Here is a 17,477-nt window from a genome sequence, read left to right as displayed (position 1 = left end):
ACTAAAAAAAAAAAAGGGTAAGCTATCATCGCTAATGAAGGTAGCTAAAAAAAAGACCAATATAAATATGCAATGATGTTAAATTAGAAATTCAGAACTCAATTAATGGAATATTATTCAAAGTTTTGATTATACTGGAAATTTCATGAAGCATAATTAATTAAATTAAACTTAAAACTAAAAGCAAAACCTGTTGAGTATGCATTAATTCCACTACAAGGAGCTGGAGAGAATTGCTAAATTGAGAGATATAAAGAAACCTGGTTCTCTGGTAGAAAAGTAATACTAGCACAGAGAACAAGAGGTGGTATTAGCGACATAGTACCTGATTCAATAGTCTGCATTTATCCATAGATTCCTGCAACCTTCTCTCAGAAGGCAGCCAGTCTTCTGAAAAGATGGAGTTGAAAATGAATGATTATTTACATAAAACTTTGGTTCTTTACTAAAAATTATATATTTGTAAATTACAAACCTGAGAAAGACAATTCTTGAAACAGGACATTGCTTCATGCCCTAGAGCATCTGGTGTATTATCTTCATGCCAGTTGGTGGAAGAGTCAGAGTTTTATCAACAGCACCACGTCACTGAGTTCTTCATCTAGAAAAAGATATTGAACTTATTAGATTATGTATGCGAGCTTCTTTTCTTCATAGGAATATTATGCTTTGAAACTTTGAACCTGAGAAAAAGTATAGCTTCTCAATCAGTTCAGTTCCTTCAAGTCAATGAACATCTAGCACAGTATCTGATGAAGATTTGTAATATCTTCTTCTCCCCTCTCTGTAATCTCCCAATCCCACTCTTCAAAGGGAGCCAGTTGTTCAAAGAGACAGAGCTGGTTGCATCTTGATATTCTCTTTTGTATGCCAAGAACACTAATTCTGCTGAAAAATCAAATATCGTCTCCTGTAACATTATAACATGGTAAAATCGATAATTAGCAAAAATGATGGAAACATACAAAGTCAGGATACAAGATGATATAAGATGTGCCATGGCCAATTACCTTGCCCAAGCATTTCGTATGCATCAACATAAAAAAGAAAAAGTTCTTGCAAAAGCGGATATGGCAAATTGATGGAGCCTTATAAAATTGCAATGGTGCTTGATATTAAACATTTCATTCGCAAGATGTCATAAGTAGTCATGGCTGTTTCCTGCAGCTTGAACAGAAAAGAAATAAAAAATAATTTGTCAGTAATGATTTGTTACAAAATCACAAAACAAGATTATATAAGGATCCCTATGGCCACATTACCTAGTCCATTTCACATCCAACAATTGCTTAAATAAAACCATGGAAAGCTGATGCAGCCTTGTCAGTTTTAAATTTGCAATGGTGACTGATATTCAACATTTTTTTCACAAGATGTAGTGCATGATTGTCTGGTTGCTGTGGCCTGAAAAGAAAACAAAACAAAACTTTAGCATAAGATAACTTTAAATGAACAAACAAAGTCACCTTAACAAAAATGAATAAAGAATATCAAAATTCTCTTGAAAATAGGATGTAAGACCAGATATGAAGTTATAAATTCCACAGCAAGTGCACAGGATGTTGAAACTGATTTTTGCATAATATTTTTTACTTTTTGTTGCAAAATTATTTGTATCAAAATACACAAACAGATTCTGCAATCCAAATTTTGCATAAACCAGCTTTTAGAACCGTTAGAGACTTCTTTGAATTTAGCTTAATCATATTCTAAGACATAAACTGAATGAATGCATTATAGTAATAATATTATAATCTCCATTGAATCAAGATAAAATTTGTGTGGCACAACATGATTTGAAGTTTAACAAATTGATCCAGATAGAAGGGCAATTATTTTCTGTCTTATGCAAGTTCATGAATTCTGATTGTCTTTTTATATAAGCAGAAATTCCATATTCCTGGTTTCTATTATCTTTGAAAACCGATCCTTAATTACATGTTTTTGTATAATTGTTAATCAGAAACTTATTATTGATGAATTTAATCATTCATTTTGACTAAGCTAAGCCATCTTATTAAAGAGTAATAAAACAAATACTATCACCCAATGTTAATTATATACCTTCAGTGAACTTTCACAATCTGGTCACTTCTTGATATTCTCTCAGAACACTAAATCCCCAGGAAATAAAATATCTTCCCCTGCACTATTATAGAGTATGATTAGGTTTAGGAACATGATTTAAAAGTAGGAAAATGGTGCTTGATAATTAAGGGATTTAACATTAAAAGATGCAAGTTTATTCCAAAACAAAATAATAATAATAAATAAATAATAATTACATGATATAATGTAACAACTAATAAAAGATGGAAAAGAGAGTAAACTACCTGTGGGTTGATGGCACATGTTTGATGTTTGAGAGTTTGAAGTTGGTGTGGTGTCTTTGCACATATGCAGAATCAATGTTGAAGTTGATGATCTGAGACAACTTCATCAGCCTTTGGTGAAGATGATGATCAGCTATGGGTTCTCTGTTGTACGAGAAGAGGACATCCATCAATTTCTACCTTCAACGTTGTCATCTGACAAAGATGGTTTGGTAGAGACTTCAATTTGGGGCATACTAAAAGTTGCAAGGTCTTAAGAGATGGCATTACTATAATATCTTCTCCTCCTCTATTTGTAATCTCGAAATCCCACTCTTCCCATTTTTTCATCATCGTAAACGATAAAAATTTCAGTTTGGGAAAAGCAATTACCGATGAAGATGACAATGCGACTTCACTTTCTATTCCCAAAAACTCAATACCAACTCTTACTACATCATTCATATCCTCTATTTGAAGAATTTCAAGGGATGATAGCTTACCCAAAGGAGGCAGATGCTCACACTTTATACATTCCCCAAGAAGTAACTTTCTCAAATTGGTTAATGACATCATCCAATTAGGGAACATATTGTTGCCTCTGTAATCTCGTAGCCATAAACTCTCTAAATTTGGATGTGGTTGCAATGTTTCAAGAAGTTCTTCATGATCCTCATTCATCGTTTCGAAAAAGCCTAGACCCAACTCTCGTAAGTTTTTTTTATTGTTAAGCTCTATTCCCTTAACCTTATCCACACCTCTCAAATTTCCCAACCCTGTTATAGCAATTTTTCGAAGGTGTTTGAAGTTTTTCAGACATTCAACAGAACATGTTTTCCTATTAAAACGGTCTTTACTTATATAAAACTCCCCCAACGATAGTAGACCAGTTAATCGCTGCAAACTTTTTGGCATGTAAGTTATTTTAAAAACCCTCCAATTCAAAAAATGTCTCAAGTTGATCAAATTTCCTAACCCATGAGGTAGTTTTTTCAAATTCATACAGGCTGTGATATCTAAGGTTTGTAGATTACATAACTCACACAATGCTTCAGGCAATTCTTCTAAGTCAAAATTACACGACAAATTAAGATACCTCAAATGTATACATTTTCTTATTTCTATAGGAACTTCTTTAATTGAACAAAAACCCAAATTTAATGACCTTAGACAGGGAAATTTGGACAAAGCTATCTTAGGGTCATGGAAATAACTTTCAATCACAAGGGTACGCAGAAATGTACTTTTAGTATAAAAAGAACTAGGACATGAGAACTTATTTCCAATATTTTTTATCATTGAGTGTCGAACTTTACTGTAGGAAGATTCCAATTGGAACTCACCGGGACCAACAACCTCAATTGTGAAACATTCACTTTGGGAAAGAAATTTTGCAAAAGCATGCACTATATCATGCATCTTACAAGATTTTATATGGATATCATCATCATTCTGTTGAAAATCTTGAAAGAAAGAACGCATTGCTAAAGTTTCAAAACACTCTTCACCAACTAACTCTATTTCCTTATTTGGTTCTGATATTAAATAATCTTGAGCCATCCATAACTTGATCAACTCGTCTTTCATTATTTTATAATCCTTAGGAAAAATAGCACAATATGAGAAACACTTTTTCAATGTTGAGGGCAAGTCATAGTAGCTTAATAATAGAGGTGGAAAAATCCCTCGTTCTACCTCTTTTAGTTCCCAAATTTCACTATTTAAGATATTTTCCCAATCTTCAATTTTTATTTTGAAGCGTAAAAGACTTCCTAAAGTCTTCACAGCAAGAGGCAAGCCTTTACACTTTTGAACAATCTTTTTTCCAATTTCTTCAAACTCTTTATTAGCTTTTCCAGAAAATGCAAGTTGACAAAACAACGACCAACATTCCTCCTTGGGTAGTATCCCTAGTGAGATTATGTTGGTGGTTCCAATGAAATTTGCAACATTCTCCTTACGTGTGGTAACCAAAATTCTACTTTCTAAAGAGCCACACCTAAGAGAAAGTTTCAAGTTTTCCCAATTTTCGGGATTTTCTGTCCATACATCGTCTAGGACAAGAAGAAACTTCTTTCCTTCAATATGTCGACGTATGTTTTGCATTACAGTTTCTAGTTCAACTAATTGTGAGGCATTATTTGTAATGGACTCTAGGATTGCTTTGGCAACCCTAAGCTCATTGAAAGGCTCGGACACACACACCCATACTTTTTTATCAAAATGAGTATTCACCTCATTATTGTTAAAAGCTAATCGAGCAAGAGTTGTCTTGCCGATGCCTCCCATCCCTACTATAGAGATAATTGGAAGGACTTGTTGACTACTTTGACTCAACAACAGATCTATTATTCTATTCTTTTCATCGTCTCTTCCATAAACCTTTGTTACATCAATAGTAGAGGTGGTCATTTTCCGCTCTACTTCTTTGCTACCCTCAGTGATTGATCTAAAGTGGAACTTGTCTTTCTCTACAGCAATAACATCTAGTTTTCTATCTAGATCTTTTATCTTGACAGCAATGTCATAACGCAGAACAAATGGTCTACAACTGAGATAGTGNTTTGCTCAAGCTATGTACTGATTATGTCTTTTATTTATTTAATTTATTTAATAATATTAAATCACCTCAACTCTATATCTATTCTTCAAAATCATAAAAAAGGGTATATCACTTCGGATGAAATTTTTAATAATTTCTTGTAACTTATAGGCAATTTGGTGAATGCGAAATTGATTGGTAACAGGTAGCTCCTTGTGATGTGAAGTCAAATTACAAGAAAAATATCTCTATGTGTTAGCTTTTTCAAAAATAATTGAACGGCGATGATACATTCATTTGTTGACTTCAACTATTTTTTTCTTGAACTTTCTTTTGAATTGCTTTCCCAAATGCATCATACTTGTTTGGAATTGAATTATTATGATCATTAAAGGAAATGACATAGTCAGCCCCTAGATTAAGTCGCTTGATAAACAACAACTATGTATAAGCAAAGAAAATAAAGAAAACGGATAAAAGTAAATGAGGCACAACAATTTACGTGGTCCACCCATTTGGGCTACATCCACGGTAATAGTATGACATAAATTTTTGGTTATAAAATCAAGAGAGTAAAATGATACAATCTCTTTGACAAAGTTATTAGAAAATCAATCTCTTACAAAGTTAAAGCATATAATAATGTGAAAAAAAAACTGTTGACTGAGATAAGTGGTAGAAGCTCGAGAGATTATTGTTTCAACAGAGAGATGAAATGTAACAAAGACAGTGATGGTATCATACACCTCAATCCATTTTCAGCATTGTCCACAAGGGATGATTAATTTGCTTAAGTGACACAGATTCTTGGAATGTTCTTCCATAAGCAGCCAATTTTTCTAAGAAACAAAGTTGGAACTCATGATTATTGAAAAATATTCAATGAAAAAGGATTCATAAAACTGTGTTACATATATATTCACTAAATTATCAAGCTTAAACATGACTTTAGTTCTAAATGTGAGAAATAATGTTAGAACTCAAGTCCAAGGGAAAACCCAACCTAAAAGACCGGTCTGATAGGTGGAAGAGCCCCTAAGTTTAAGTACCACATTTGGTGGGTGTGAGATCCCAATGTGGGATCCTAACATTGTACCCCCCCTTTAAGAGCCGACGTACATGGCTGCTTTCACTCCATCGACATTGACCTGACGGTAGCCCTTTCCCCCTTTGGGCGGCTTCACTCACCTATCAGTCATTCGATGCATATTGCACCTTAATCTAGCATATAGATAGCCTTTTCTGTAGCCCAACTCTCAAGAAAAAGCATCAATGTTAGAACTCAAGCCCAAGAGAGAGCCCAACCCGAAAGACCGGTCTGATAGATGAAAGAGCCCCTAGGTTTAAGTATCACACTTGGTGGGTGTGAGATCCCGATGTGAGATCCTAACAAATAAAATCTCTTTAATTTTCATTATGAAACTACGAATTAGTTTTGATTATAGTAGAGGTGTCAAAATTATGTTCTTCACCTTAATTGAGACCCTGCAATGTTTCAAAACTAATGCAGAATTCAAATCCAACAACAAAACATAACAAATGCTTAAAACTGCAAAGATCAAATCGCCTGTTGTGCCCTGAGAATGGTCTGTTGCGGGCTACCATTCGTATCATGGTGCCTGATATTCAGCACTTCTTTGAGAAGATGTCTCCAGTGCAGGATTTGTTGATTGCTGCAGCTTGAAAAGAAAAGAAAAGAAAAAAATTAGCATGAGATAACATTAAATTAACAAAAATGGAGTAAAAATGATCAAAAATCTCTTAAAAACAGGATGTAAGACCAGATTATGTTAAAAATCCAGCAGTAAGTGCAGAGGATGTTATAATTGATTTTTGAGTAACAATTTGACTTTATGGTGGTTTTCATTATTTATTCAAAAAGTTATTAAAATGTTGCTATTCACAAGCATTAACACTAAATAATCTCATCCAAATTTCTTCATCATAAAATATCTTCCCTGTAATATATATATGAGAATAATTAGATTTAGACAGATGATTAAAATGTACGAAAACATAATTATCAAATTCTGTGTTTTTTACATTTAAAAGACGTGATTTTATTCTAAATTTTAAAAAAAATGTATAAAAATAACTAAATAAAAAGGAAAGCAGAGGAATTACCTGGAGGGGTTAAGTTGATGGCATTCTTGGTTTGTTTTCCTCTTCAACGTTCTCATCTGATGAAAGTAGTTTGGTAAAGACTTTAATTTGAGCAGAGATTATCCCTGCTCTAGCTTTTGTCTTCGGACTAAAAAAAAAAAAGGGTAAGCTATCATCGCTAATGGGTAGCTAAAAAAAAGACCAATATATATGCAATGATGTTAATTAGAAATTCAGAACTCAATTAATGGAATATTATTCAAAGTTTTGATTATACTGGAAATTTCATGAAGCATAATATAATTAAACTTAAAACTAAAAGCAAAACCTGTTGAGTATGCTTAATTCCACTCAAGGAGCTGGAGAGAATTGCTAAATTGAGAGATATAAAGAAACCTGGTTCTCTGGTAGAAAAGTAATCTAGCACAGAGAACAAGGGTGGTATTAGCGACATAGTACCTGATTCATAGTTGGCATTTATCCATAGATTCCTGCAACCTTCTCTCAGAGGCAGCCAGTCTTCTGAAAAGATGGAGTTGAAAATGAATGATTATTTACATAAAAATTTGGTTCTTTACTAAAAATTATATATTTGTAAATTACAACCTGAGAAAGACAATTCTTGAAACAGGACATTGCTCATGCCCTAGAGCATCTGGTGTATTATTTCATGCCAGTTGGTGGAAGAGTCAGAGTTTTATCAACAGCACCACGTCACTGAGTTCTTCATCTAGAAAAAGATATTGAACTTATTAGTTATGTATGCGAGCTTCTTTTCTTCATAGGAATATTATGCTTTGAAACTTTGAACCTGAGAAAAATATATCTTCTCAATCAGTTCAGTTCTTCAAGTCAATGAACATCTAGCACAGTATCTGATGAAGATTGTAATATCTTCTCTCCCCTCTCTGTAATCTCCCATCCCACTCTTCAAAGGGAGCCAGTTGTTCAAAGGACAGAGCTGGTTGCATCTTGATATTCTCTTTGTATGCCAGAGAACACTAATTCTGCTGAAAATCAAATATCGTCTCCTGTAACATTATAACATGGTAAAATCGATATTAGCAAAAATGATGGAAACATACAAAGTCAGGATACAATGATATAGATGTGCCATGGCCAATTACCTTGCCCAGCATTTCGTATGCATCAACATAAAAAAGAAAAGTTATTGCAAAAGCAGATATGGCAAATTGATGGGCCTTATAAAATTGCAATGGTCTTGATATTAACATTTCATTCGCAAGATGTCATAAGTAGTCATGGCTGTTTCCTGCAGCTTGAACAGAAAAGAAATAATAATTTGTCAGTAATGATTGTTACAAATCACAAAACAAGATTATATAAGGATCCCTATGGCCACATTACCTATCCATTTCACATCCAACATTGCTTAAATAAAACCATAAAACTGATGCAGCCTTGTCAGTTTTAATTTGCAATGGTGACTGATATTCAACATTTTTTTCACAAGATGTAGTGCATGATTGTCTGGTTGCTGTGGCTAAAAGAAAACAAAACAAAACTTTGCATAAGAAACTTTAAATGAACAACAAGTCACCTTAACAAAATGAATAAAGAATATCAAAATTCTCTTAAATAGGATGAGACCAGATATGAAGTTATAAATTCCACAGCAGTGCACAGATGTTGAAACTGATTTTTGCATAATATTTTTACTTTTTGTTGCAAAATTATTTGTATCAAAATACACAAACAGATTCTGCAATCCAAATTTTGCATAAACCAGCTTTTAGAACCGTTAGAGACTTCTTTGAATTTAGCTTAATCATATTCTGAGACATAACTGAATGATGCATTATAGTAATAATATTATAATCTCCATTGAATCAAGATAAAATTGTGTGGCACAACATGATTTGAAGTTTAACAAATTGATCAGATAGAAGGGCAATTATTTTCTGTCTTATGCAAGTTCCTGAATTCTGATTGTCTCATTATGTAAGCAGCAATTCCATATTCCTGGTTTCATTATCTTTGAAAACCATCCTAATTCATGTTTTTGTATAATTGTTACTCAGAAACTTATTATTGATGAATTTATCATTCATTTAACTAACTAAGCCATCTTATTAAAGAGTAATAAAAATACTATCACCCAATGTTAATTATATACCTTCAGTGAACTTTCACAATCTGGTCACTTCTTGATATTCTCTCAACACTAAATCCCCAGGAAATAAAATATCTTCCCCTGCACTATTATAGAGTATGATTAGTTTAGGAACATGATTTAAAATAGGAAAATGGTGCTTGATAATTAAGGGATTTAACATTAAAGATGCAAGTTTATTCCAAAACAAAATAATAATAATATAAATAATAATTACATGATATAATGTAACAACTAATAAAAATGAAAAGAGAGTAAACTACCTGTGGTTGATGGCACATGTTTGATGTTTGAGATTTGAAGTTGGGGTGGTGTCTTTGCACATATGCAGAATCAATGTTGAAGTTGATGATCTGAGACAACTTCATCAGTCTTTGGTGAAGATGATGATCAGCTATGGGTTCTCTGTTGTACGAGAAGAGGACTCCATCAATTTCTACCTTCAACTTGTCATCTGACAAAGATGGTTTGGTAGAGACTTCAATTTGGGGCATATAGAATGCAAGGTCTTAAGAGATGGCATTACTATAATATCTTCTCCTCCCTATTTGTAATCTCGAAATCCCACTCTTCCCATTTTTTCATCATCTAAACGATAAAAATTTCAGTTTGGGAAAAGCAATTACCGATGAAGATGACAATGCGACTTCACTTTCTATTCCCAAAAACTCATAACCAACTCTTACTACATCATTCATATCCTCTATTTGAAGAATTTCAAGGGATGATAGCTTACCCAAAGGAGCAGATGCTCACACTTTATACATTCCCCAAGAAGTAACTTTCTCAAATTGGTTAATGACTCATCCAATTAGGGAACATATTGTTGCCTCTGTAATCTCTAGCCTAAACTCTCATTGGATGTGTTGCATGTTTCAAGAAGTTCTTCATGATCCTCATTCATCGTTCCGAAAAAGCCTAGACCCAACTCTCGTAAGTTTTTTTTATTGTTAGCTCTATTCCCTTAACCTTATCCACCCCTCTCAAATTTCCCAACCCTGTATAGCAATTTTTCGAAGGTGTTTGAAGTTTTCAGACATCACTGAACATGTTTTCCTATTAAACGGTCTTTACTTAATAAAACTCCCCCAGTGATAGTAGACCAGTTAATCGCTGCAAACTTTTTGGCATGTAAGTTATTTTAAAAACCCTCCAATTCAAAATGTCTCAAGTTGATCAAATTTCCTAACCCATGAGGTAGTTTTTTCAAATTCATACAGGCTGTGATATCTAAGGTTTGTAGATTACATAACTCCACACTGCTTCAGGCAATTCTTCTAAGTCAAAATTACATGACAAATTAAGATACCTCAATGTATACATTTTCTTATTGCTATAGGAACTTCTTTAATTGAACAAAAACCCAAATTTAATGACCTTAGACAGGGAAATTTGGACAAAGCTATCTTAGGGTCATGGAAATAACTTTCAATCACAAGGGTACGCAGAAATGTACTTTTAGTATAAAAGAACTAGGACATGAGAACTTATTTCCAATGTTTTTTATCATCGGTGTCGAACTTTACTATAGGAAGATTCCAATTGGAACTCACCGGGACCAACAACCTCAATTGTGAAACATTCACTTTGGGAAAGAAATTTTGCAAAAGCTGCACATATCATGCATCTTACAAGATTTTATATGGATATCATCATTCTGTTGAAAATCTTGAAAGAAAGAACGCATTGCTAAAGTTTCAAAATACTCTTCACCAACAACTCTATTTCCTTATTTGGTTCTGATATTAAATAATCTTGAGCATCCATAACTTGATCAACTCGTCTTTCATTATTTTTAATCCTTAGGAAAAATAGCACATATGAGAAACACTTTTTCAATGTTGAGGGCAAGTCATAGTGCTTAATATAGAGTGGAAAAATCCCTCGTTCACCTCTTTTAGTTCCCAAATTTCACTATTTAAGATATTTTCCCAATCTTCAATTTTTATTTTGAAGCGTAAAAGACTTCCTAAAGTCTTCACAGCAAGAGGCAAGCCTTTACACTTTTGAACAATCTTTTTTCCAATTTCTTCAACTCTTTACTAGCTTTTCCAGAAAATCAAGTTGAACAAACAACGACCAACATTCCTCCTTGGGTAGTATCCCTAGTGAGATTATGTTGGTGGTTCCATGAAATTTGCAACATTCTCCTTACGTTGGTCACCAAAATTCTACTTTCTACAGAGCCACACCTAAGAGAAAGTTTCAAGTTTTCCCAATTTTCGGGATTTTCTCGCATAACTCGTCTAGGACAAGAAGAAACTCTTTCCTTCAATGTGTCGACGTATGTTTTGCATTACAGTTTCTAGTTCAACTAATTGTGGGCATTATTGTAATGGACTCTAGGATTGCTTTGGCAACCCTAAGCTCATTGAAAGGCTCGGACACACACACCCATACTTTTTTATCAAAATGAGTATTCACCTCATTATTGTTAAAAGCTAATCGAGCAAGAGTTGTCTTGCCGATGCCTCCCATCCCTACATAGAGATAATTGGAGACTTGTTGACTACTTTGACTCAACAACAGATCTATTATTCTATTCTTTTCATCGTCTCTTCCATAAACCTTTGTTACATCAATAGTAGAGGTGGTCATTTTCCGCTCTACTTCTTTGCTACCCTCAGTGATTGATCTAAAGAACTTTATTTCTCTACAGCAATAACATCTAGTTTTCTATCTAGATCTTTTATCTTGACAGCAATGTCATAACGCAGAACAAATGGTCTACAACTGAGATAATGAAGAATGATGGAACAACCTTTTTCAAAGGCTTAGAAGCATGTTGAGCTTTCTAATTTGTATTTTTTGAAGCTTTGTGTTCCACTCATCTAACAGATCGTCTATGTCATAGGACAAGTCTTTGAGCTTGTCTAACCAAACTCTAACATCATTCTTCTTCAGTTGTTGGTCCTCAGCATCAGCGAGCCAGCTTGAATGGCCAGGAAATTGCTCTGAAGCTTCTCAACTTCTGGTTCAGCTCCTGAAATCAGCCTTACCCTTCTTCAGCCTGCTGACGATGATTGAAGCTAGTTGTTTCAAGACAATGGAAACAAGCGCTTCGCCATATTGAATTATGGTAAGTTATCAAAAGATTGGAAAATAAAATATTTTGATTGCTTATGGTGCATATGTAATAATCTGGAACGTCCATTCAGTCATTTTATAGTGCAAGGAAAGAACGAAGGAATAATTTTGAGTTGATAGCTCAAGCCAAAGTTTTGCTTTGATAGGACGTAAGGTATAGGTGGTGTCCAAGCAATTCCTTCAAAATCTCCAAAGATAACTAATAATCAGGAATACTTCGATTGATTTATGTTGGGAGAAGATCTTTAATCAAAGAATAAGTTTTACTTCTTTTGCACCTTTACGGTTTTAGCATTACATAACTTGATATGGAAGTAATCAGAAAAGTTTGCAGTTTAAGCTAAACAAATTAAATTAGCCAGACCTGTAAAAGCTAATAGCCAAAAGCTCCGCAGAATTCCTATTTTGAGACACTGAAAGGATTTGCGCTGGTGGTAAAATGAATAATTCTGTTTTGAATTAAATTTATTTATGATTATGATTCTTAAAAGTGCTCAACATTTCTGAAAGTTTGCTTGTTATTTATTTTGGAGTACACAAGGCCAATTGTCAACATTTTTCTCCAATCTTTTGCAGTTTCACTAATAGTAACATAAGTTGCAGATATATTTCAGGAGTGGCGATGATAAACTATAGTTTTTCCAGAGCAGAGCATGAAACAAGACAAAAAAATAACGTTATAGAAGATTAACTTTTTCTATTTGAAAAACAATAAACATATGCTTTGAAAGGATCTGTTGTAAATAAGTGATGAACTAATCAACCCCAAGAAAAAAGAATATAATCTTTTATTAACTATGAAGCCAATGAAAGATCCATTTAAAGTAAAGAGTTTGATTGATTTCTGTTGGGATAAGATCCCTTTTACTCAAAGAATAATTTTCCTTTACACTTTTAGCTTTACTCTTAACTTGAGATGGAACTAGCTTATGTTGGAAATTTTGCTGATAGAAGTTGACAAATTAAATTATGTGTATCTTTAAAGCAAAAGATCTGATAAATCCCATATTTTTCCTCTGTTCTGACACTGAAAAGATAATTATGGATTAAAATTATTAACCATGATTTACAAAAACAATGAAGGAACACTATGATTTACCCATTTGGGCTACATCCACGGCAATAGTATGACTGAAATTTTTCACTGTGGATCAAAAGAGTACAATGATACAATCTCTTCGATAATGGTATGAGAAAGGCATGTATTTATGGAGTTAAAATGTCTCTAAACTACTACTAGATGAATTGGATGATAACATGGGGTTTTCAGGTCATTCCTAATCTCTCACAGTCACAGCAACTTCTGCGCATTCCAGAAAGTAATGCTAATATGGAGAAAAAGAGATGATAAAATTGGCTCATTACCTGAGTTAATTTTCAGCATTATCCAAAGGCAGCCAGAAGTTGGTGACAAGAGATTCCGGGAAAGTCCTCTCAAAGGCAACCAATTGTTCAAAGAGACTGAGTTTGATGAACACTGAAAATGAATCACAGTTCATAGAACGAGTCCATTCAACCAAGTTTCGCATCATCAGATTTAAAAAAACTGTCAGATTATATACATAAACTTATGTCCTTCCCTGGGCTTAAGTTTTTTGGGCCTTTATGGAGCAGCTCTTTGATTTGGGTCAGCCTTGGACTCTCAGCTGGACCAAGTTGTGGGACTGGGCTTTGAATGACCGTGCTTTCCCTTCTCCTTGACCAAGGGGTACATGAAACTTCCTTTTTTTTTTTTTTTTTTTTCTTTTTTAGTTACCAGGGTGTTCAGGTTAGCTTACGTACACCTCGAGTAGTCTCCCAACCCTGAACAAAGCTTTCAAAACAGGACAAGTCCTACGATCCATAGCCAACAATATTAACAACAGTTCTTATGATTCGAACCTGAAACCACAGGAGAACAAACACCTTGGCTAGTTTGAAAGAATAACTTTTGTCCATCGGTTCATACAACAAGTGCAAGAAATTCCTTTTGGAATCAAAGTTTGAAAGAATGGATATATCAGAAATGTTACCTTCTTCATATGGCAAGTTGAGCTCATTGAAGGAAAAGAATCAAGAAAAATGTGATGAAAATTTATGGATCAAAGTTAAAGTTCAGCAGAGTGGCTTCTACAGAATTAAATGAAATATGATGATGAACTTACCGCTCGAATGATGAAAGCAATAGAGAATAACTGCTTGTCAGCAACTGACAAACTCGATATGTACTACCTTCTGTGCCTCCTTTCTGTGATGGATAAAAGCAATTTGCGCAATGGGCATGACTGCAATATCTTCATCTCCTATCTTTGTAATCTCGTAATTCTACTCTTCCAATTCGTTCATCCCCCAGAAGTAAAGAAATTTCAGTTTCGGAAATGCAATAATTGATGTAGATGATGGTGTGGCATCACTCTCTATTCCCAAAAACTCCCATTATTTCAAGAATTTCAAGGGATAATAACTTACTCAAAGGAGACAGATGCTTACAGTTCATACATTCCCAAAGACATAATTTTGTCAAATTGGTTAATGACATCATCCAACCAGGGAAAATAGTGTTGCCAGTGTAATTTTCTAGCATTATATAATATCTCTAAATTTGGATGTGGTCGCAATTCCTCAAGAAGTTGTTGATTTTGCTCCACATTCATCCTCCCCTTAAAGTCTACAACCAAATCATGCAAGTTTTCCTTATTGTTTAATTCTATTCTCTTAACCTCATCCACATCTCTCAAATTTCCCAATCCTTCTATAAAAATTTCTCGAAGGTGTTTGAAGTTTTTTAGACATTCAACGAAACATGCTTCGCTACCATAATGGCCTTCACTTGTAACAAATCTTTGTGATGTTAACAGACCAATTAATCTCTCCAAACTTTTTGGCATGTAACTTATACTATCAGTTGGCCGATTTAACAAATGTCTCAAGTTGATTAAGTTTCCAATCTCTTGTGGTAGTTCCTTGATATTTTCACACCAAGTGAATTCCAAGGTTTATAGATTATATAATCTACACAATGTCTTAGAAAATTCTTTTATTTTTCCATTGAAGGACAAACTAAGGTACCTCAAATGTATTAATTTTTTTAATATCTACAAGAATTTCTTTAATTGAGCAGTGAGTCAAAGATAATGACCTTAGACATGTAAATTGATCAACTAATTTGGACAAAACTATCTAAGGTCACCATAATTACAATCAATCACAAGGTTACGAAAAAAAGTACTTCTAGTGTACCTAGAGCTAGGAAATGAGGCCCCTCCTACAATGTTTATCTTTTAATGTCTAACTTTATCATAAGAAGATTCTAATTCGATTTCTCCTGTACCATCAACCTTTATTGTATAACATTCATTTCGGGTAAGAAATTGAGCAAAATCATGCACTATATCATGCATCTTGCAATAATGTGTATCATATTTTTTAAAATCTTTGAAGAAAGATTGCATTGCCAAAGTTTCAAAATACTCTTGACCAACTAACTCCATGTCCTTAACACTAAATAATCCACAAGTTCAATTCGGAGTTGGAAAATGTGAGGTTTTTATTTTTCTCGCAATCTATGCCACGATGTGATTTTTTGGAGCCGCGACGCAGAATTCTTCTACAACCCTAAAGTTTTATCATGCCACGGCGCAAAAAAACCATGTCGCGGCACCATCCAGAAATTTCACATTATTTCTTTTGCTTGACGATCCGATTTCTCTCTTTAGCACTTCCAAAGCCTTCAACCATTGTACGAGTATAAAGTCACCATTTTTCCACCTAAAAACTTGAAACTCACACACATACCCGTGATTCTTGAATATAAATAAATATATATATATATTTCGCCACTCATCAATGAGAGCTGATGTGATAGTGCCAACTCAACTGACACATTAGGGTTGTAAAAAAAGTTTGTGAGATTTGATTATAAGTATAGTATTACTCAATGACATCTTTTCATAAACACGTTATTAAATATATATTCTGCTATCATTTTTAAATAAAGAGTTCTCAATGTCATTAAAAAACATGGAATCAAGATTATTTATTTTTTATTTTTTTATTTTTTTATTTTTGTGTTTTTTTCTAAATTAAAGAAATTTGTACATATATCTTTTCAAACCTTAGGGGAATTTTTATTTAAAAAAAAAAAAAAAAAAAAAACTCCCGTTAAAGAACGGAAATAGTTGAGTGATTCTCATTAAGAAATAGTTGTCCTTAACAAAATAATCCACAAGTTACTGTATAGCTGTAGTTAACCAAATCAACTTGGTTGCAGGTTGCTTACTCCAACTGGAAACAGCCTTCTGATTACTTGAAAGGCAATTAGGATAATGATATTAATTAATTAATTAATTAATTAAAAAAACTTTTACTTCTGGAGGGCATCTTCCTCTTTCATGCCACTTACTTAGACAAGTGGGATTCTTTCTTTATGCCATTTTTTTATTATTAAACTGATCATTATTGGCTCTAAACATCCTTAGATTACTCTAAAATTGCATCCTAAAACAACAAGACATTGCTTTAATGACATTATTCCCTTGTTTTGAACCATAAAGTTTGATTCATTATGCAGTTCTGCTGCAATCAAAAGGCTGATGAGATTGAAACATTCTTTCAAGTCATGTGAATCCTGGAGGAGTTGACAAGATCTTGAAGCAAAGCATCAAACAAATCCGAATCAAGGCGAGATGGATCGAAAGCATCAAGCAAGAACAATTACAATTACAATCTCTTCCTCACTTGATCAAGCAATTAGTTCACTAGAAAAACTAGTTTATATTTGTTATGTCTAAAAAATCAGGCTGATGTCAGCTTGACAAGTGCTTAAAAGACAAAGTGTACTAGCTGTCAAACTCATATTGCCTCAAAGATATTTATATCAACCCTATCTCATTTTAAGAGATGGACGGATGAGAGCTCTCCATGTGTCAAGAAAACTTACAAAACACTTATTACATTGACCTTAAAGGTATATAAATAGGCACCACTCTTTATGAAAAATGGGAGGTTGGACATATGAGAGCTAGACATAAATTTGAGTTTTATTATCTTTCTCTATAAACAAAGTTTTCCTCCATATTTGTATGTCTTACGGGCAATATCATAGAAATAATCAGAAAATAGAAAAATAACAGTAGATGTATGATTCGCTTTAAGTATCCGAACTACTTTAAAAACCTCTCTTACCAATCTTTTATTTATATTTTCTTCAAACATATATAATCTCAACACCATATTCAAATCTCATGAATCTATTACGTGTAATTTCTAAGATTCTCTTAGTATTTTCCAGGTGCTTAGTCATTGGTACCAAAATCAAACA

General features: G+C 33.5%; 1 protein-coding gene across 4 annotated transcripts; it reads right to left on the bottom strand.

The window, feature by feature from the left end:
* Nucleotides 1-325: 325 nt before the first annotated feature.
* LOC116109726 (putative disease resistance protein At3g14460) lies at nucleotides 326-3,651 on the bottom strand. Of its 4 annotated transcripts, none has more exons than XM_031395956.1 (7): nucleotides 2,334-3,651; nucleotides 2,065-2,149; nucleotides 1,263-1,404; nucleotides 1,011-1,161; nucleotides 684-910; nucleotides 476-601; nucleotides 326-390 (listed from the first exon to the last, which is right to left on the bottom strand). In XM_031395956.1, exon 1 carries the CDS (start codon nucleotides 3,609-3,611, stop codon nucleotides 2,463-2,465), a length of 1,149 nt encoding a protein of 382 aa, XP_031251816.1. In that variant the 5' UTR covers nucleotides 3,612-3,651; the 3' UTR covers nucleotides 326-390; nucleotides 476-601; nucleotides 684-910; nucleotides 1,011-1,161; nucleotides 1,263-1,404; nucleotides 2,065-2,149; nucleotides 2,334-2,462. The 4 variants fall into 4 exon arrangements, with proteins under 4 accessions (XP_031251816.1, XP_031251818.1, XP_031251817.1 ...); XM_031395958.1 differs by having other exon boundaries at nucleotides 684-885; XM_031395957.1 differs by having other exon boundaries at nucleotides 2,065-2,144.
* Nucleotides 3,652-17,477: the final 13,826 nt, after the last annotated feature.

Source organism: Pistacia vera, unplaced genomic scaffold (assembly GCF_008641045.1).
Source record: "Pistacia vera cultivar Batoury unplaced genomic scaffold, PisVer_v2 Contig59, whole genome shotgun sequence".
NCBI classification, from domain to species: Eukaryota; Viridiplantae; Streptophyta; class Magnoliopsida; order Sapindales; family Anacardiaceae; genus Pistacia; species Pistacia vera.
The sequence above is the reverse complement of the archived record's forward strand: the minus strand, read 5'-3'. Positions and strand labels throughout refer to the sequence as shown.

What these genes read in the sequence shown, in the direction of transcription:
- LOC116109726 (XM_031395956.1), bottom strand. Translation starts at nt 3,611, where the DNA reads ATGATAAAAAATATTGGAAATAAGTTCTCATGTCCTAGTTCTTTTTAT.